Source organism: Vidua chalybeata, chromosome 6, assembly GCF_026979565.1.
Source record: "Vidua chalybeata isolate OUT-0048 chromosome 6, bVidCha1 merged haplotype, whole genome shotgun sequence".
Classification (NCBI taxonomy): Eukaryota; Metazoa; Chordata; class Aves; order Passeriformes; family Viduidae; genus Vidua; species Vidua chalybeata.
Window position 1 is genome coordinate 5,783,160 of NC_071535.1, and position 21,063 is coordinate 5,804,222.

At 43.0% G+C, this 21,063-nt stretch overlaps 1 protein-coding gene across 2 annotated transcripts in view; it reads left to right on the plus strand.

The window, feature by feature from the left end:
• The window catches only part of SLC38A6 (solute carrier family 38 member 6), a 38,169-nt gene extending 24,648 nt beyond the window's left edge, over positions 1-13,521 (plus strand). Inside the window, exons 9-16 of one of the 2 annotated variants that reach the window (XM_053946456.1) lie at positions 2,512-2,577; positions 2,781-2,834; positions 4,370-4,449; positions 5,120-5,220; positions 7,223-7,347; positions 8,235-8,379; positions 8,500-8,594; positions 9,700-13,521. In XM_053946456.1, the coding sequence (XP_053802431.1) occupies positions 2,512-2,577; positions 2,781-2,834; positions 4,370-4,449; positions 5,120-5,220; positions 7,223-7,347; positions 8,235-8,379; positions 8,500-8,594; positions 9,700-9,780 (747 nt within the window). In that variant the 3' untranslated portion in view covers positions 9,781-13,521. The remainder of the gene's footprint in view (positions 1-2,511; positions 2,578-2,780; positions 2,835-4,369; positions 4,450-5,119; positions 5,221-7,222; positions 7,348-8,234; positions 8,380-8,499; positions 8,595-9,699) is intronic. The other variant, XM_053946457.1, reaches the window with a different exon arrangement.
• The last annotated feature ends 7,542 nt before the right edge of the window (positions 13,522-21,063 follow it).

The window sequence follows — 21,063 nt, forward strand, 5'->3', positions numbered from 1 at the left end:
GTTTGCACACTGTTAATTTCTGTGTGGCAGATATGTTTTAATTTGTTCCAGAAGAGAACTGTGTTAGTCATATGGAAGTGATATAATTATATTTTGCATATACAGTAATTCTGTGCCTTTTCAAGTGCACACCATCTGTTCAGCTTTTTGCCAGCAAGCCACAATTTTACTGCAGCCTGCAGAAAAGAGACATCCTGGTCAGTCTGGTCAGGGAGTGCACTGAGCAAAGGGCTGGAGACTTCTTTGTTCTGGGTTTCAAATGTCCTCTCTATGCCTCAGTATCTCTTCCTTTAAAGCCAAAAATCTGGTTCTACGCTTTTCTTGCAAAAATATTGCAGACACTGAGATGAGCTGATCTAGAAGAAAAACCAGTACATGTAACTCTTAATTCAAAGCCAGATTCTGTGAGGTCCTGAGCACTTTTGATGCTCAGTTGTTGAATATTTCCCTGACTTGAATCCTCAGGGAAAAAAAAAATTGTGATTGTTAAGTTTTTCTATTATTGCCCTCCCTCTTGATGTATATATTGGTGAAGCATAAAGACAGATTTGTAATTTTTTGTGTATGTAGAGACAGCATTATTGATGGCTTGTTCAGCAAAGGTGTTAATGATTGCTGATGGAGTTTGTCTAAATCTCTTGTTTATGTTTCCAGAACAAAACATGTTGCAGATTGGGAACCTGCCATATGCAATGGATGATGTTATGCACAGACAGCCCCTTTGCTGAGTGCTGTCAGTACTGCTGGAATAAAGGGATTCCTGTTTTCCCTCTGCAGGATACAAAAAATTACTGAGACTATTAGAACACTTTGAGCTTCTAACTTTATTCTTTAGCAATGTTTCTGGTGTGGGCTTAAAACACCCTTTTTCCACTAGAACTTCTCTTGATTTTTACGGTTTTTTTCACTTAAAACCAAACATTTTTTATAGTCAAAAGAATGTTTATATGAAATAGTCTTAAAGTTCTAGAGGAGGGTTGTGGTGCCTGCATGACTGGTCAGCTAACTGGGACGTGCTGCCAGCTTAAAAATCCTTTCCAGTTGGGGAAACTCATTAGACTACAATTGGAAACCCAAATACATTTGAATAATTAAGCAAGTGGGCAAATATAAATAGAGATTTTAAAAATGCACCTAGTACATTTTATTTTGTCTTCTTTTATTTCCACTTCAGTCTGTTCTTAATCTGTATTACATTTATTTGAGAAAAATGTTCTCCAGCCTTTTAGGTTTGGCTTGCCTGGTCCTCCCTCTGCAATGTTTATATATATCTTTGCTCTTTAGCTTGCAGGAAATCTTCCCCTCACCACTGCCAGGCACATTTTACTTTCCCCAAACCTTGCCCTTCAGCTCCATGCCCCTTTCCAGTGCCTGTTCCAGCTTTGGACTGGTGTGGGGGAGTTCCCACAAAGCTGACTACATTGGAGCCTTCAAAGCCTTCCCCTCTTCGGGTGCCTTTAAATACAACCCAGGCCCAAGTTATATTTTAGAGTTTGGTGTTTGCAGGCTGCTGTTGAGCAGGCTCCCACCTAGTTCCATACCTTGAATGAGTTGTTCTTGTGCAGTTTAAAACGTGTTACTGCCACAATGCACTCAGCCTGCTGTGTACCCACAGTTTTCTTTCCCCACATTTTGGCCAGAGGTAACATTTGTTTGTCTCTCCTGGCACTGGTGACAAGAGGGAGCATCTAATCCTCTGGGAAACACCACTTGGCAGCACGCAAAGCACAGTTCTCTGATCCAGGGGAAGAGCTCCCTTGCATGTTATTCTTCTCGTGAATCTGAGTCTTTAATTAAGTTTTTAATTATTTGCTCTAGGCTTCAGAAGAATTATAACCTCTAAAGCCAGGCAACTACAATAGGAAATTAATTAGGGTGAGGAGAGCAATGCAACTATCATTTTAAACCGGGCTCCTGAAAAAGGAGGTAACATTTCTTATTTTAATTTCCCTTTGATTTTCAGCCCTCTTACTTGGCAGTCCCTAAACCAGCAGGGTGTAGCTAAAGGCCCAATGACATTCTGGGACAATAATTGCATTTATTGTTTTTCCTTTGCTTTCTAGTCCAAACCATATGTTTCTGCCTTTTAAGATTAGCCCTAGGCTCTGCTCTATCTCTGTTGAGGGCTCGTGTGCTGCGGGCGCGAGGCTGGGATCGCTAACGCAGCAGCAATTCCGGCCGGGAGGCCCTTGGTGTGGAGCCCAGGGAGAGGGGCTGGGAGTGCTGCTTGGATTTCAGCTCATGTCAGAGCCCATTGCAGTGCCCCACCTCCAGATCCCTGGGCCATAAGGCTGCCAGCTGTGCAGGGTGAGCAGCTGGATGGAATGGCACTGACAGGCTTTTCTGTCGAGTCTCCTTCTGGTGGCCTGGCTGCCAGGCAGGCCTGGTAATTTACTGGGGGTGTAGCTCCCTGCTGGGTGTTCCAACAGGCTGAGACTTCAGCTATGTGTATCTAAATTGAAAACTGATTTTTAGGATATCATTCATACATGAAATATGCTGTCTCTGCAGGTTGTGATTAAAAAATGGTCAATCCCCTGTCCTCTACCTCTGAGTAGTGCCATGGAGAATTTACAGGTAAAGTGCATGCTGGTTTGAAGTTCTAATTTTACTAGTAAACTGTAATGCTTTTTTTACATTAACACTTTCAGAATGGCTTGCAATTTAAATTCCTTCTTTTATTAATCATCACAGAATCTGAAAAGTTTCATGTCTGTGGTTTGGGCTTATTCTTTCATTATGCCTTTTTTTTTTTTCTTTTTTGCATTTATGTTTTACAGGTTTCAAATTCTACTGGGGATTGTAAAGCAAAGCTCTTTCATCTTTCAAAAGAGGTAATCTCTATTAACAATACACAAACTTAAAGGGGGGTGGTGGTTTCTAAAAAATTGGGATTTAAACCTTACCCAGGGTAAGATGTCCTTGTGTAAAACTCGTTATGGGCTGCTGAAATATTTTCTGTACCTGCTGCCAAGTGCTATCCAGTCTCATTTTTTTTTTTTTTTATATGAAAGCTGACTGTCAAAGTTAGCATTTATGAAAATATTTTGGAAATATGACCAAAAAAAGAAAGTATAACAGATGAAGCAGTGGTCAGCCTCATCATGCAATCAGATCAAGGCAACTTAACATGCCCTCAGCTGGAAGTTGGTGCTACTTGGCTGTGTGCTCTTAGCTCCTGGCAGGGTAGAGCAGCTTTCCTGACACTGCCTGGACCTAACTTTAGTTTTCCTTTACCTGAAGCTGATTCTTCAGGCCTGATGCAATCTTGTGCATCTCACTGGGTGCCAGCTCTGGTATTTGTTAATTAACGTGGCATTTAAATCATGTAACCACCCATCAAGGCTTGCAGGAGAGGAAGTGTCATGTAGAGCCCTGGTCTCTGGGGGGTGAAGAGGAAGGGAAAAAAGTAAATCTGGGATAGCCCTGTAGTGAGATCTAGGAGGGATGTGGCTGCATTTCTCTGAAAAAACAAAAGTCCACCCTACCCTCCCAAGAAAAAGGGAAGGAAAAAAAAAAAAGCTTGGGCAATGTAAACATCAGACAAATGTTATCTGTAGATTAAAGAAGAGATGGTGTTTGACCAGGAACATCTAATGTGAAATTCTGGCTTTTTGTGTTTGGGAGAATCTTGGGACTCATCTCTACTTCTTTTTCAAAATTAGCTTTATCAATAGAAAGTAGCATATCTTTACCAGTATGAGCCTGATTATTTCAGCACAAAAGTGTTTGTTGTAGTTCAGCTTCTTCTACTTGGCAATTGCAGTAAGCTACTAGATGATTCATCTCTTTTATTACAAATTTTTGGAATAAGACACCACTAATTGTGTGGTTGCATCTTTAATTACATAACTGTCTTAAAACTTTAGATGCCAAAGCATGTTATATTTCCTGTTAATATTTTCTGTTATGTTTTATACAAATTTTTCTGAAGGAGTAATAAAATAGTGAGGTCAGGGTGAAGGAATCATTAATTTGACAGGTAGCCATGGATATTAGAATTTGGAAAAATTTTTAGAGAATTTCACAAGTGATACACTGGCTCTGGGACACATCCTGCTCCTTCTACATAAGTCCTTGGCTTCAATCAAAAAAGAATCTTCCAGATTTTGGCTTGCAGGCAGCATTACTTCTCCTGATGATGAAACTGAGCTGTGTCCACTTGAAGTGACATGACTTGAAAAGGTTGAATTTTTGTGGACTGATTTAGAGACTCCATTTCTGTCTTGTGGAGATTTATCTCAAAGCATTCATCTGGAAATACTTCCACTGATTTCCAACACTTGAACTGAATTCTGAGTTCATACAGGTATTTTTCCAACCAGCAGTAATAGCAAACAACTTACAAGATGTTTTCTTTCTATTTCAGAGTGCTTATGCAATACCAACTATGGCCTTCTCTTTTCTGTGCCATACCTCAGTCTTGCCAATCTATTGTGAGCTCCAAAGGTAATGTATGAACACATGCAATATTAAAATACAATTATAACCTTTTTTAAATACTTTCCATAAATTAATCCTGAGTAATTTTTATTTTTAGGTCAATGCCATCAAACACTGCAGAATAAGGAGCTTTCATGCTTTTTGGGAAATGTATAGTTTTAGTCTGTACTGGCTTTTTCTCTCTTAGAGGAGTGAAAAGTAGCAAATGTATTTCCATCATCAGTGTCAGGATATTGTCCTGCCCTGGACAATCAGGAGAAAAAAAGGTCATTTGCTAAGGTACTTCAATAGTCAATTTTTATGGCTGTAACTGAATCTGCATTTGGCCATATCTGATTCAGTTTTTGACATAGATTCTGTTCCTGGCTCTGAATAGGTATCATCCTGGTAAACCCCAATTTTCATTTAAAAGAGACACTGGGAAGTCTAAATTCCATACAGGATGGGGACAGTGTTAATTGTCTGCTTGAAAAGTGCCCTTTTAATTACCAGATTAAAAATACTTTTAAACCCCCTTAAATATCAGTGACAGCACAGACCTCAGCAAATACTCAGTGACCTTAAATTAAGCCAGTGCTTCCTTATGAAAGGCAAGGTACTGTATAGATTGTGCTGTGTTTAATCATCCTCAATACAGATAAAGCAACACTGATGTCCTTTTCTTTCTCCATTTTAGTCCATCCAAAAGGAGAATGCAGAATGTAACTGTCACAGGAATTGGTCTGAGTTTCCTAATTTACTTTATGTCTGCTCTCTTTGGGTACCTGACATTTTATGGTAAGTGTGTTCTTCAGGTATTCCTTAGAACAAAAGTTAATGATAAATGAGAAATGTCTTCTGCCTGGAATGCTTCAGGCATTAGTACACTTGAACCCTCAGATTTTAAAAATCCAAAAGGGTAGGCAGCTCCTGAGCCAGAAATGTGTCTGTTTGATACATGAACTGAAGAAGTGCACATTTCTTAGAAATGTTGCTGACATTTGACGAAGTAACTGTACCTTTTTATTACCAATCAGAAGAGTGGGTGGGGTATCACACTTGCCCTGCCAAATTCTACAGACATCTTCATTTGCTGTAGAATTTAGGTGGCAGTGTGCTGCAGTACCAATTTATCACTCTACATTTGAACTTCTAGATACTTCTGGGTACAGATTTTTAGTAGAGTTTAAACATAGATGACTTCTTCTGTCTGGCATTCTTGTACTTCAGAAAGATTTCAGACCTCTTATCTACAGAGTGGCCTTTTTTTAAAGGTCCATCACAGCCCTGGCAGATATAGGTGAGTGTCTATTTCATACAGCAATGATAACACAACTAGTTTATTGAATTTCCTCTACTTTCTGGTTCTGTTGTTGTTTCATACCACAAACATAAATGCACAACAGTCACATAAATGCATAACAGTCATCCATGAGGATCCTTCTGATATCTTCTGAAAACTCTTACTATGAGATGATCACATGCTAATCTTCATTGATTGGCGTTAATAAAAATTCTAAATAATTTAGAATTTAATAATTCTAAATAATACAGTCTCCTAATAAAAATAGAAGACTGTAAGGCAGTAAATGAAAGTTCTGATTAGGATTTCCTTTCCTTTCAAGTGTTCTATAATTCTTGACTGTAGGGATGAGATGGTGTCTGACAAAGCACTAAGAATATTGACTTTCAGCATCTAATAATTCCATATTTTTAGGGACTTTTGTACTTATTGCCCCCAGGTGCGAGCATGTCTGAAAATATTCCCTAGATATCCAGAAACCTTACAAAAATTACATGGGGAGTCTTGAAGGCCCTAATAGCCTATTGGCCACTATTGCTGTTTCCTGGTTTGTTGGAGAATATAAATTTAAGTGCAACTCAGAGAGGTTGAGTAGGCAGTGCAGGGTAATTATCTGTCCAGATGAAATCTTAATAAGAAGGGGAAAAAAAGAGGAAAAAAAAATAGTCCTGGAAGCCATCCCAGTTCCTGTTGCCTTTGCTGCGATGATTTCTTTGGGACCAGACCCTGTCTTGAGTGTAGCCTCTCAGTCTGTTTCACTGGGAATGCTTTGGGTTTTCTGCAGGCTTGATTTCCTTTAGTAACTCGAAGACTCAGGAGCCTGAAATGCTGGAATCAAAGAGTGGATGTCTGTAAGAGAGTTGTTTTGTTTGGTTTGGTTTTTTTTCCCCTTGCAAGCTTCTTTTCACTTTTTGGTTGTCTTGTTTAATTAACTTATTTCTTTAAACAGAGAAAGTCTGTTCCCTGTTCCTAAAATACCAGTCTGAGAAAATGTAAAACATTTTATTTTAAATTGGAAACAAAAGAACAGTTCCCTCTTTGAAATGAGGCATGTTTCATCTCTCTGTGGTTCAGATGGTTTCTTCTGTTTTCTGTGAATTTGAAACTTCACAGGGTGACCAGACTTTGAAAATTTCAGTCTATTCTGAAGTCCAAAAAAGCAGACTTAAGATTAAAAAAAAAAAAAAAAATCAGGGTAGCAGACCACTCTCAGTGCTCTGACTTTTGCTGTTAAATTTCCTCCTTCTTTTATGCTGTCTCCTTCATGTTTGTGTCTTTTTTTTGGGCATCTTTGCCTTCAGCAGAGGCTCTACCTGGCCTTGCCTCCTGAGGGTTTTCATTTCCCTGAAGATTTTGCCTCCTAGTGTGTCAGTAATGCCAGAGTGTATCTGCATCCCCCCAAGCAGATGGATTCATCTGAATGTCACCTTAATATGCATTGCTAATTACCCTAGCTCTCCAGTGGTTAACAAAGCAATTAATTTGTCTTGTTTTCAGACAAAGTGGACTCTGAACTGCTGCAAGGTTACTCCAGGTACCTGCCCCACGATACCATCATCATGACTGTGAGAGCAGCCATTCTGTTTGCTGTGCTCCTGACAGTCCCTCTAATCCATTTCCCAGTGAGTATTCCTGAGAGCTCTGGAGCTGGCAGTGAGCACTGGTCACTAATGTTTTGCAGACTGCAATTCTTGAGTCACATCTAGTCTTGTGTATCTTATTCACTTGTCAAGTGATTGATCAAAGACCACATATTTGCATATGTTCCATGAAAGCTCCAAAATAACAACTAACCACTAAGCTAATTTGTGTTCTTGAGACAGATTTCAGATTAAAACTAGCCCAGAGCATTGTTTTTAATTTAGAGAATTCAGAACTTCTAAAGTTTATTTAGTTTGATTTTTTTTCTCTTAAATTGAGTTTTGCTGACTTGGTTTTTCCTTTCTACATGCACGCACCCACACACAAACACACTTATACTTGAAACTCAATTTAATTGTAAATTAAAAACACATATAGACCTATTTCACCAAAAAAAAAAAAAAACAAAAAAAACAAAAAAAACTAGTTTAGCTTATCAATACTGTGGTAGAATTGAAAATTGATTCTTTTAGGGCCAAAAACTGTGCAGGCAAAACTCTGTGTATGGAAGCACTGTATATTTTATGTATCAGTTGGCAACATGCTGACACTGGCTACCAGGCATTTTCAAAGAGACAAAGCACTATCCCCCAGGCCTTCTTTTGTCCCTCCAAAAAAGGGAGGTGCCAGTAATTTCTTAAGACAAATGACCATGTGATAAATCTTGATTTAATACAGTAATAAATTACATTCTATACTACAGAGAGACAAAGCATTAAACCATCACTAATCTTCTGGCATTTTGATTTTTAAAATGTTCTTTCACATCTGGAATTATGTAATTCTTAAGGTTATGGAATGGAGATAAGATCAAAAAGTATGTGTGTGTATGTATGTATTTACCCACACAATGTTTGTCTTTGTGTAGGCAAGGAAGGCTGTGTTGATGGTATTTTTCTCTCATCTTCCTGGGTCGTGGATTTGCCATATCCTTGTCACCTTAACACTGAATGCAGTTGTTGTTCTGTTTGCAATGTATGTGCCAGACATAAAAAATATATTTGGAGTAGTTGGTAAGTTCTTGTGGTGGTTGGTTTTCTTGGGTTTTATTTTAACTTGAAGAAATCCAGTATATGATTCTGCAATGTACTTCAGTCTTCTCTGAACAAAATCTTACTTTCTGTTTTTTAAAGGTTCAACCACATCAACATGTTTGCTTTTTGTATATCCTGGACTATTTTATCTTAAACTTAACAGAGAGGACTTTATATCACCACAGAAACTTGGGGTATGTTTTCTGTTTTCTCATCTGCACGAATAATATTTAAACAGGCTCATTTTAAATGCATTTTAATACACAGTGGAGCACACAATCTGAGGGGCAAAGCTCTTGTTTTCATTACAGCTCACAAAATCTCTGAGCATTTTCTTTCATCCTTCCTGGTAGCCCTGGTCCTTCTGAAACTCCTTCTTCACCAGAGTTTTTTGGCAAGCAGTGTGTCCATATACTGGACCATTGATCTGAGAATGTGCTTTTCCCTATAGTTTTCAGATGTTGACTTTTAATCCAGTTTCTGCTCAGTTTTTACCTGTTACTCTGTCTGGGCAGTTGGGACAAAGCTAAACTGCATTTAAGTGCAACAGTTTTTGTGCTTGTTTTCTGTAAAAGACTTTGCAAAAACATCTTTTTTTTTTTTTTTCGTTCTCTTCCTTTTTGTTTCTTTTTTTTTTTTTTTTTTTTTTTTCTCCTCTTTGTGGTTTCTCTTTTGTTGCAGTAGGTTAAGTTCTGGGCTGGAATTTGTGCAGGAGCCTGCTTTTTGCACTGTAACTGTCTGTCTTCATTTAACCACTGCTCAGCAGAGTGGCCAAAATGCTGACAGACTGTTTATACATAGTCTTTCTGCCATTCTTATGATTCATGGGGCTGCTCTTGTATTGACAAAACAGGGAATCTGAAAGAAAATCTAATAATGATGCCCTCTGACCATCTAAAGTCATGACTAGTTCCAGCAAATTTGGGGGCCTGTTAAAAATCAGCAAGCTGCAGTCTCTTGAACTGTGGTTTTATCATCATCTGGCTATTCAAAAATGTAATAAATCCATTGCCATTTTAATTGTATTTTGAGTAAAATACTAATCAGTTTCTAGATTTGTCCAGAGTTGTAAAGGGCAAATTATATTTTGTGCAGCTGGATAGAGTGAGCAGGGAAACCAGACTGCTCCAGGAGTTCCCAGCAAAACTATCCCAGGCTTGGTTTAGTTTCCCACTAAGCAGATTCTTTGTGTTTGAAGACTGAGTAATTTGAAACATTAGAGATTATTTTAAAAGACACTATTTGTACCTGTTTTTGTGGACTTTCACAACATTAATTTTTGCTTTTCTTTCTTCACAGGCATGTGCCTTGGTTATTTTTGGCATTTGTGTTGGCCTTCTCAGTTTGGTTCTAATAATTTTCAATTGGGTTGATCAGTAACAGCTATTGACACTGTCTGAACTGAACTTCAGGAGGACAGCAAGAACCAGAGAGGTGCCAACACTGCTGCAGTGAGTGCTGGACATCCCAAAGGAACACTGACCAAAGCTGCCAAGGAAGAAGTAAAGCTCTTTTCAGCTCCATTACTGATGGTCCTTCTTTAATCTTGAGTCACTCTTCAGTTACTGGACAATTCATCTTTGCCACTCTAAAATATGAGTTATGATGATATAATAAGGACAGGTAAAAAGATGTCAGGAATTTCTGCAATGCAAAAATGGTTTAGGGCACAAGATGAACAAAACAGAAACTTGAAATAACTTGTCCTTTCAAAACAACAAGGTGCATAGACATTACATCAGTCTTTTTATGCAGAATGTGATATATGCACATAGGATAGTGCACATTGTCCTAATCCTTGAAAGATTTCTGTTGCTTGACTAATTTCCAAAATTTCAGCCAGTTCACAGTAAGATCTTGTTGATTCCAAGTGTTTACCCTAATTTATCCTAAGATGGACCCAAAGACCAACTGCCTTAGCTCAGTTTAATGGGCATGTCATGATAATACTTGTTAATTGTTTTTTAAAATACAGTTTTTCTATGTCAGCACACTTGAATCATCCTGATGTGATTTTTAAATTAGCAGACTTTGCCCATCAAGCATAATAGCTTTTAGTAGCATTTTGTTTTGATGTTTTCATTTTGCTGTTAATAATAGACATTTTTCAATTGGAAATTGCAATACTTGAGTATTCCTCCAAGTGAAAGACTCTTCTCTTTTTCTTATTCCCATTTTTACAAATCTTTCAGGTTTGAACTAAAGTGTTTCTATATTTTATGTTCTTTTGTGTATCAGAGAAGATTTGGGCTTAAAAGATGAAAATCTGCCTCTGTTGAAAACAAAGGGAAATTTTACTTTTATGGAACCTTAATTTTACCTCAGATGTCTATGAACTTCCATGTAGTCTTTTGTAATTCCTTATTTTTTAGCCCCCTGAATGTGAATGCAATTCTTAACACCAGCTGGGCTTTTTTGGAAATGGTATTGGGTACCCACAAGAAAAATTCCTCATTTTAGTAGATTGAAAGCAGTGGCTGAGACCATGGGGAGGTTTTTAGCATTTGCTTCTATCAGGTGGGATCTGATGGCCCTAAAGTGGCCATATCTCCTCAGAGATTTCATGCCTAAGGAAGCAAAGGCTGATTGATCCTCTCCTGTCTAAAGGGGAGGAACAGCAAATAGCAGAGTTGGAATCACCTTCTCTATTCCTGATTTCTCATGCCAGCAGATCACTTGACTCTCTCAGGGTCCAGAAGTTACTTTTCATTTTTGATGGGTGGCCTGAAGGCACCAGGTGGTGCAGGCTAGTACTGCTTCAGAAATCCTTTTTGCTTGGAAGTATCCTTCTCCCTAGGAGTTTAATTTAGAAATAGACACACGTGGTGAGGCCAGGGAGCTAACTCAGAAATTTTGGTAGGATCCCAAAGAAAAAGATCCCTGGAAAAGACTGCAGTTATTTTTATTAAAAAGTTTCTAGAAGAGGTTTCTTGTGTTCCATGTAGTAGTTTGGCAGTACCAGAAACAGCACATCCACACCTGGCCAGGAGTTCCCAGCTCCTCCTGTGGCACTGGCTCCTGTCAGCATGTTTACCCAGCAGAAAACCAAGGTGACCCTGAGATGTGCCATTATCTGCCTAAAAAGTGAACTTTTTTGCCAATTCAATTTTCCAATTCAAACTCCCTTGTTTTTCCAATTTATTTTTTTCCAATTCAAACTCCTGCTAACCAGTTGTAGGTGCTTTCCTGCCTGTGGCTGCCCTTTGATAGCTGAGTCTCATGGGCTTTGTTACACTGCAGGGATTCAGATGCTCATGGAATCTCTGGCACTGTTGTAGAAAACTAAATATATACCTTGTAAAAGTGTACCTTGAGTCAGCACTGACAGCTGTACATCAGGAAGTGATTTTCTGACTGACTGAACCAAAACTTCTTTGGAAAACAGGAGATCTTAGATTGATGAGAATGAACTCAGGATTTTTGTCAGACACTAGAATTTAGGGAGTGTATTTATTAGAAATTTTATGGAAATTATTTCTCATTTATTATCTGCTCTTGTAGCATACTGTTGAGTAGTACTGGTAGGTCATTCCTGCAGTCACTTTTATTTTAAACTCTAACCAGTAATGCTTAAGTCTGAATACTTAGATTATCTGTGAGGGACAGAAAGCTGGCAAAGCTTTGCTGAGCTTTTGCTCTTCCCTCCTCTCCCTGAAAAAGCTGAGTCTCACTGTACTGCTCTGTTGCCCTTGGGCAGTTTGGTTTGTGTGCATCATCTTGAAAGTGTGACTGAAAAAATACCTGAAATACAGTGTTCATTTTACAGTGGATTCCTGTAGTGGTGCAGAAATCACTACAGTATTGTTTTAATCCTTGGGTATTATCCTAACTAGCCTGGCTGCTGACTGACTGTCCTGACAGGTAGACTTTGGAATGAAGAATTGCAGTGTGTGAAGTTGATGAGGATGAATGGAAGCAACTCACAGCTCTGCTGAGCTCTGGTATTACATTTTGGCTGCAGAAAGGAGAGCACAGAGGTTTACAGAGTGCCTGTTACCTTTCATCTGAAAAAAAAAACAAAACTCTAGAAATGCTGCTACTTCTGAGTTTCTGTAGTTCATAACTTAAAATATAGAGGGAGGAGAGAGGGGCAGAAAAAGAATTTCTGTTCCCAAATTTAGAAGGTATGAGTGTTGTCCACAATGAAAAACCAGAGTAATTTATCCTTCTCATCTCCCACAGCTGTGCTGTGCATTGTGTCTCTCAAGGGCTTTTCTACAATTGTGCACTTCCATGAAGTTTTTGAGCAGAAGAGGCCTCCAGTGTGGAACTCTCAGTTCATTTAAATGCTGACAAATACTTTCTTCATTATTCTTGCATACAGATATTTTTTCTTCCAAATTTCCAGATTTATGAATTTCAGTGATGCTACTTTATTGCCTGTCATCAGCATTTTCCAACCCTCCCCACTGAAGACTTGACAAGAATGGATGAAGGGACTCACAGCATTTCTGAACTCACTTGGAAAGGTTCCCTTTCCCCAGTTGAGCAGGAAGAACAATGTGAGAGATGAAAATTAATTGGTTGCCTTTGATTTATTTTCTCTTTTTCTCCTATTTTCATTCCTTGTCCATTTGGAGGCTGCTCAAGTTTCAGCTGGACTGTGGTAAGCTGGGTGTGAAGAGTGGTTTTTGTAACCAGCATGGCAGGAAGGAGACTGCTAAACAACAGTGCTCAAAACTAGGATTATTGTGGAACTCCTTTCCTAGTTAGATTTAATTTAACACTTTACCTGAAATTATTGTTTTCCAGTTGATTTTGATGTTGAAACCGTTCAGTGCAGCTGCTCTCCATACAAAGAAACCTTCGCACATGTTTAATCTTACTGCCAGTGGGAGAGAATTTTCAATATAAAAGTGCTGTGTAATTCCTGCAGTTTGTGGTGGTGGTCTTGGTATTTGTGTGCTTCAGTAGTGTTCATCCAGCCATGCTTCATGTGGAAATGGAATTCCCAAAAGAAATTAATAATCTGGATGTAAAAATTGCCCAGCTCATGTCAAACATGTGTGTCGTACAACAGATTTTCTGTTCTGAGTTCTCCTTGCCTCAGAGTCGCTGTGGAACAGCCAGAGCATGTTCCAAAAAATGACCAGCAAAAAATAAAGAATGGTTTACACTCTACACAGTTGTGTGTGTGATCCCCACTCTGTTGTGCAGGTGATGCTTTGCAGCACATCCTGAAAGGTTCCCAACTGCCCCTCCCGGGCCAATCAGCTCCCAGTGATGGATTTTACTCTTTGGACTGTGCTCTCCAAAACACCAGGATGCGAAAAATGAGAAATGCAGTTATTGTCCTCCCAGGTATTGGTTCATGCACAGCAAACCTGACTCTTCTGTGCAGATATGGTCCCCTCTGTGAACAGGAGCCAGCAGAATTTATTCCAGAGGCTGGTGTTCTTCAAGAATCAGGAGACTGGAAGTTAACAAATGTAACTAATCTCAGTGTCTGTCAGCTGGAAGTGAATGCATCTAACCCAAACTTACTGGTGGTTTAGCTACACCACTTGCCAGGTAGGAGCTTACAGAACAGAACTGACCCACATGTGTGCATGATTTTTAGAGCTTTTGAACATGTCAGTTGTATTCAGGAAATTAAAAAAAAAAAAACAGAGTTGAAGCTTGTAGGGCTATCAAAATGGTTTCTCTTACAAGGATGAATTCAGTGTTCTTCAAAATTTATTTCACAGCTCTGCCAGCACTGCCTTTGGGATGTGGGGAAAGGGTGAGCAGCTGGCCTGGTGGTGCATAATGGGGTGAAAAACTGCTCATGGAGACCCTTTGGGAAGGGCCTTCTTGTTGAGCAAGGCGAGGGTCAGTCATGGGGAAAAGGCCATTTCCTTCGGGGGTAGCAGCAGAGGAACGATGCCTGGCCAGGAGGGGCTCTGGAGCATGGATGTGCTTTTTGGCTGTAAGTCACAGTGCTCTCCAATAGCTGTGTCCTGGGAGTGCTCTCCAAGCACTTTGCAAGGGCCAGGGGAGTCCAGGGTATAAGCAAACATGGAAAACCCCCTCATTATTGTGCTGCTGGCTTTGTTCCAGAGCTGTAGGAAAGTTCACACACATGGAAATGAGTACCAGCAATTGTTTGCTTACTAGTTTTTGCCCCAAGTGGAACTGGCACAGAAGAGCACAAATCCCAGCATTTTCCACGCAGTGCAGAATTGAGTCCTGTGCTGCCCTGGCTGTTTTGTTGCTGAGTGTGTCCTGGCCGTGCTCAGCCTTTCTCCTGCCCCCAACATCATCCCTGCTCACACGTCAGGGCTTTGCGCCGCAGCCGCACGACGCCAGGCAGCTCCCGGCACCTGGTTTGAATTTAGAGCTCGTTTGCACATGATGTCACACTTTTATTGTCAGCCCGGCCAAGGTCAGGACAGTTCATCTTGGGAAGGTTTGCACTGAGCCTTTACATTGCTGCCATGAATGCCTTCCCCAGCCGATCTACGTTTCACATTTCAAGTGTGGTTTAATCGAAGTCACCAGCAATGAGCAGGGAGGTTGGTGCGGTGGCTGATCAGCCCAGGGTGCAGGATGACTTTTCTGGAGACAGGGTGGAAATTCCTGCTCCAGACATCATGTAGCAAATCACAGATGGGGCCAAGGAGAGTTAATGAGCCCTGGAGGCTCGGGGCTGTTCCAGTCTGTTGCCTTTCAGGAGCCCATCCTGCCCCTCCACGGACTGAAGTGAGACATTGGGAGCCCCTTCTCTGCCCTCCAGGGAGCTCCACTTCATACTGGGATTTACACACAGGGATGGAGAAAAGATTTGGGATGTGGTTATGACAGCACAGAACCTGTCGGGCTGGAGTTGAGGGCCTTGAAAATCCCAGGCCTTATTCTCACCTTGTGTCATGCCTGGCTGTTTCACTGTGCTTTGGGCTGAAGGTGGGGCTTTAGTGTAGCATTTCTGGGTTTGTGCAGCTCGTGGCTGTGAATCTCCTGTAGGAAGGGGTTAAAGAGTCTCTGTTTTATAGCTTCCTACAGGTCTGGCACTGGGACGCTACTCCCGGTGTTGATGAACAATTTCCATCCTTGTTAAAGGGAAAGATGAGTGAATGCATGGGGTTTATCCACTTCTCAGCTCACACTTCTACAGTCCACTTCTCTTTCTCCAAATATAATAATCAGTGTTTGATCCTTTGGGCCAAAGCAGTGAGCAGAATCAGCTGCACGTTGATGGGTACAGAGACAGCCTGGGCAGAAGCTGTGCCAAGGGGATCCCTGCTGACCCATGTCTGCATGGCACTGGGGCAAACTTCTGGAATATTCACCAGAATAAAACCTCCTCTTGGTGCATTTCAATTGCTGCTTGTTGTGTGGTCACAGGGGGCTCCTCACCCTGAGCTTTGGGTAGGGGTGCAGGGGAATTCCCACTGTTGCTCACTTGAGCAGGTGCTGACCAGGTTCTTCAGCACTTACAGAGGTGCAGGGAGCTTTGGTGAAGTCCCATGTGGTGGGTGAGAGGTGCAGATGGAAGATCTGTCTGGAGGTAGCTTTGCTCAAACAGGGAGAGCTGAGGCCACTAGAAAGGATTTGAGACTCAACACTCCCAAAATCCCTTCCTCTTCCCAGCTCCAGCAGGGGGTTATGGCCTTCACTGCCCTTTTGATGTCATCGAGATGTTTGAGTGCAGGGTCACTGCACACATTTATCTCAACAGCAATATGTGGAATTTATGCCCCCAAATTGCTGCATCTTCAGAATGTTGGTTCTTTACCCCTCCTGGATGTGTGCTCCTCTGGGGAGCAGTGCAGCACAGCGAGGTCCTGCTTGCAGACAACTTGCCAGGCACTAGTGGGATGGAAAAGTGGAGTGGAGTGCTAAGAGCCCTTTCCTTACATGATTTCATATTTATTCATTAACCCTGTCACATGAAATTGGCCTGCTTTGGATTTGGTGGGCACAGACACCAGTGAAGTGCAGTGGTGACAGCTGCCATGGCACTTTGGGGTTGCCAGCTGTCACCACTGCACTTCCCAAGGACTCGAGGTGGGGATGAGCAAGAGCAGCCTCAGCTGTTGCACAACCAGTGACACCATCCAGGGCAACCAGGCCTTGTGCACAGGGATTAGGGAGAAAGGCCCATGTCTCGAGGGACACCATCCCACAACAAGGTGCTCAGAGGGTCACTGCTGGGCCCAGCTCAACAATTGTTGGAAAGGTACAGTTTTCCTTTTGGTATTTGCTGGCACAATTTCCATTGCTGTTTACAAGTCATACATTCTGGAATCATCTGAGCAACGGGAACATTCAGCTGGTCTTTTTCCAAGGGGAGATGACTCTGATGATGGTGGAGAGACATTGTCTTGGCCTGGGTAGCCAAAGACGTCTGTCTTGCCATTCCTTAATCTCACAGTTCAGTTTGGTGAGTCACAAGCCAAGGAATGACATTTCCCCAGGGGAAGCAAAGCCTCAGGCTGAAACTGCATGGAAACCATGGACAGATTTTTTTTTTTTCCACCCACAAATACTGAAAGTTGATATTCCACCTTCTCCCAGCCTCTGAAGCCGCTCCTACGGGGCCTGTGCCTCGTGTTTGCCATGGCTTATCTAAACAAGGCCCTTCCTTTGAGCAGAGGTGTCGCTGCACATTCTCCAGCACGCTGAAAAGGGGGAAACATTTGGCTTTAGCACTTCCCTGCCACCCTGTGCTCCTGCTGCAGGGGTGGAACACAAACACCAGGATTTTAGGGGTCCCAGGGGAGGCCAAGCAAAATTCCTTGCTTTGAAATGAACGTTAATGCTGAGAAATTGAGCTGTAATGCTGAGAATAAAGAAACTCCATGTACATTCATGTTTTGATAGCTCAGCATTATCCATTAGGCTCCAGCATCTGGAATTCAGGGGACTGTGGAGCAATCTACTGAATGGTGATTTGGAGTGTTTTTTGGATTTTGTGCACATTTTAGCTCTGGTTTTGACTTGTGTGATTTGCCTCTCCTGGCTTTAAGGAGAGTTGGATCAGTATTTTGAAGGTGTTTTCTTAGGGGACTTTTCCACTGTGAAAGCACAGTGGAATAGCCTTGGCTATATAAATCAATTTGGAAGTGACTTACAAAGAGCTTAATTTGCCTTCTATTAAAATCCCTTGTCATATCTCCACTCCCTCCAGTTTGCTGTTAAATGATCTTTCGGGAGAGTGAGGATTGAAGTCCTTTTCTACGCCACAGAGGGAACGTGCTTGACTGAAACAGCTGAAAAAAGCAGGATCCAGTGGATGTTGCCTGGAAAAACACATGAGGTTTTGTTGGTAATTTGGTGAATTTAAAAGCTCTTTGTTGTCCTGTTACAGCACAGGGGCTTCGAGTGATGATAAAGGGCATGAGCAGGTGAGGGTCAGTCCCTTTTCCTGGTGGCATCCTGTAGCTCAGAAACAGTTTAGGAGCCCAGATTCCAGGGGCTTTCACTGATTGCTGGAGTCTTAAGGATCCAGGCCCTAAAGAGGGGCTTCTTCTGGCCAGGCTGGGCTCTGACACAACCAGGCTGGTTCTGGAGCAGCCACAGAACTGCTGTGGGTTGCTGCAGCAGCAGGGAGGCCAAGGCTAAAGATCACCAAGGCACAAAAATTCCTCCCTTCCATTCCCCAGGGAAGGAGGAAGGTGGCTGGGAGGGGAGGGGAGGAGGGAGCAAGGTGAGGAAGGATTTTTTTGGGTTGCCTCTGGAAATTGTAGCGTGGCAAAGTGTCCATTCAAAAGCCTGTGGCACCATCCCTGTTTGCAGGGGGTCTGTGGGCTGGGAGGGGACACCAGCCCCTCTGTTCTGTCACCCTCTGTGAATCGGTGCCTGTGCCTCCCTGGGATCCTTGCCTGCTTTGCCCTCACCCCCCACGATGGTCCCATTGTGGTGACCCATCTTGGAGCCTCGTCCTCCTCCTTCAAGGAAACCAGAGGAGAGCCTGAGGCCACAGCCTGTCACCCAGCCCCTTCTGAGCTGGCCATAAACACACTTGCCTGTCCCCAAGGGTCTGAAAAAGCCACAGGAGGTGGCTCGGTGGGTGGGAGATGCTGCGAGGACCAGCATGGTCCCTCCCAGGCTGCATCCCTGAAATGACTCCACCAGCATTAACACTGGCATTGTTTAGCCACTGTCACTTCTCTGGGGACCAAAGTTGGCCATCACAACCCTCTGTGATGGGCACAGTGCATGGGCACAGCAGCCACAGGGCTTTTGATGCATCCCAGCAGCTCCAGCTGGTTTGGTCTCTACTGAGCTTCACTGAGCCAAAAAAACTTTGGTGAGCAGCTGTGGGAGCTGCCTCCCACCCAGCCTTGGTGTGGGGCTCAGGGATGGCTCTCTGAGAGGAGATCTTGGAGCAAAGCAAACCTTGCTTCCAACTTCCTTTTCCATGTGGTGATTATTTGTTGCTGCCAGCAGTGACAGGCAAAACTGAGCTTCACCTGAGGATGTTGCAGCAAGTTTTTGACCTTTCCCACCCAGGCTGCTCTGATTACAGACTCATCTTTTCTGATTTAATTGACACCACAGAGACACCCAGGTTGCTGGAAGGATTTCTAAAACGAGCCTGGAAAGCAGCAAGTGTCATTGTCAGGAGCTGCTGAGCAAGCAGAGTTTAACAGGGTGGCACAACTGTTTTTCCTTCTATTCTCTGCAAAACAAGGTGCAATCACAAGGAGTGAAGAGAGCCATATGCTGAACCTGCACATCTATTTTTACTCCCCTGCTCCATAATGTTCCAAGAATAATTTTTTTTAGTGCACAGCAGGGTAGGAAAAAACTCGTGCTGATGGCATCTCTGCTATCCCCATTGTGCTGGGAGGAAAGAGGCAGCTGCTTTGCTGACCTGTCACTTCCATGAACCCACATTCCAGGTACAGAGGCCATTTGCTCATCAGGGTCTGCTTGACGAAATGGCCACCAGGGTTTAAATTTAGATCCTGCCTGTCCTGCCAAGTTCTCTTAAATTCTTGTAAGTTGAATGAAGTTGGAGGGGGGTGGGAGAGGATCAGCTTGAAAAATAGAGCCGCTAATCTGCCGGTGCCTCTGGGAGAGCCTGCGGGATGCCCCGTCCCCCCCAGGGCTCCGAGCATCCGCGGGCATCCCGCTGGGAGGGGGAAGCAGCTGGTGCCCCCACGGCAGCCTGGGGCTGTGGGCTGCTCCACAGAGGCTGTGGCCACTGCTGGGGTGCCAGGGGATTGAGTGATGGGGGAAGGTTGGGAGGAATATTTATAGCTTGCCTCAGTGCTGGGCCTGGGGTGATCACCATCCCAAGGATGCGAAGGGCACAAGTGTTCAGGGCAGCTCCCCAAGGACAGCAGGATGCAGGGACAAATGTCCTGATGGTGAGGGCAAGGGCTCTGCAGTGCCATCTCTTGCTGGGGAGAGCCCTCAGCCCCTCCATCATTTGAAACAGAGCAGGAGAAAACACCTGGGGCTGGGAGGACAGCTCATACCCAGGGATGCCCAGTGGGTGACCCCAGACCACACCAAAGCCATCCGTGGGCTTGGACTGGGCTCATCAGGCACCCACAGAGCTCTCTGCTCCTGGCTGGCACTTTGGTGACACACTCTGACCCTGCCCTCTTCTTTATCCAAGCTGTTCTTGAGGACTGCATGGTTTCCCTTGGATTGTGCTTCTTTGGTTATGCTGGACAAACTCCCCAAAACAAAGGCTTTGAAGTAGGAAACATTGCCCTGGCCCCCAGCACCATCACGGTGGGAAAAGCCCAGAGCAGCCCCAGCCCTGCAGCCAGGCCTTCATCTGCCCTGGGCATCTCCTCTCTTCCCCTGGAGATTTTGGGAAGTGACCAACAGTGACTCTATTTAATGTTACTTTGTGTGTCTGCCTTGTTGCAATACTATATTTTTTTCTTTCTGAAAATATTTAAAATAATTTTCACCTTTCCTTGGCTAGAACAGATTGCCTCCTTCAGAATTCAAATATCTGCTTGATGCAGTTGTTTTTCAATCAGTTTTCTTTTATGATCACTTGTCAGTTCCAAAATCTGACTCCAGAGTCACAGGGTAAGCGGGAGAACTCTTCCCACATCACCAATTTTCACCACTTCAGTAGGAATGAAAAGAATTAACCATGCCTGGTCATTATATGGACACTGTCTGATTTAAGGTTGCACCACCAGCCAGAATTTAATCTTTAAAACAAAAAAATTCTTTTACTTCTCATGATTGTAGAATGGATCTGGGACATACAGGAGCACAGCCAAGGTGCACCCAGCATATTGTGAAAAACCTCACGGTGCTCAACGCTGGCTTGGGAGCAGAGCTCGGAGCTGGCTCAGGGGGTTGGAGGCTTGGATTTGGCGAGGTCTTTCAGCTCCCTTTCCATGTGAGATGTGACTGATGAGCCAGGGAGGCCATGAGAAGCAGGCGCCCTCAGCCCACCGTGCAGGGCAGGGAGTTACAGCAGGTCCTTGTGTAGAGAGGGGAGCACACTCCTGAGCACACTCCTGTCACCCCTCCTGCTGCCTGCAGGGAGCTCTGTGTCCTCTGACACAGGAAAGATACCGAGGCTGCTTCCATGGTGATGCCAGGAGATTTGGAAGGGCTGGCTTTGGGTTTAGGGAAGATGAACACTGGATGAGCTCCCCAGGGGCTGGTTCTGCAGCCCACGTGTGCCCTCAGAAGCCACTGCCTGCGAGGTTCTGCTCCTGGAGCTTGACTCTGTTTGCTGCACGGGGATTCTCTGAC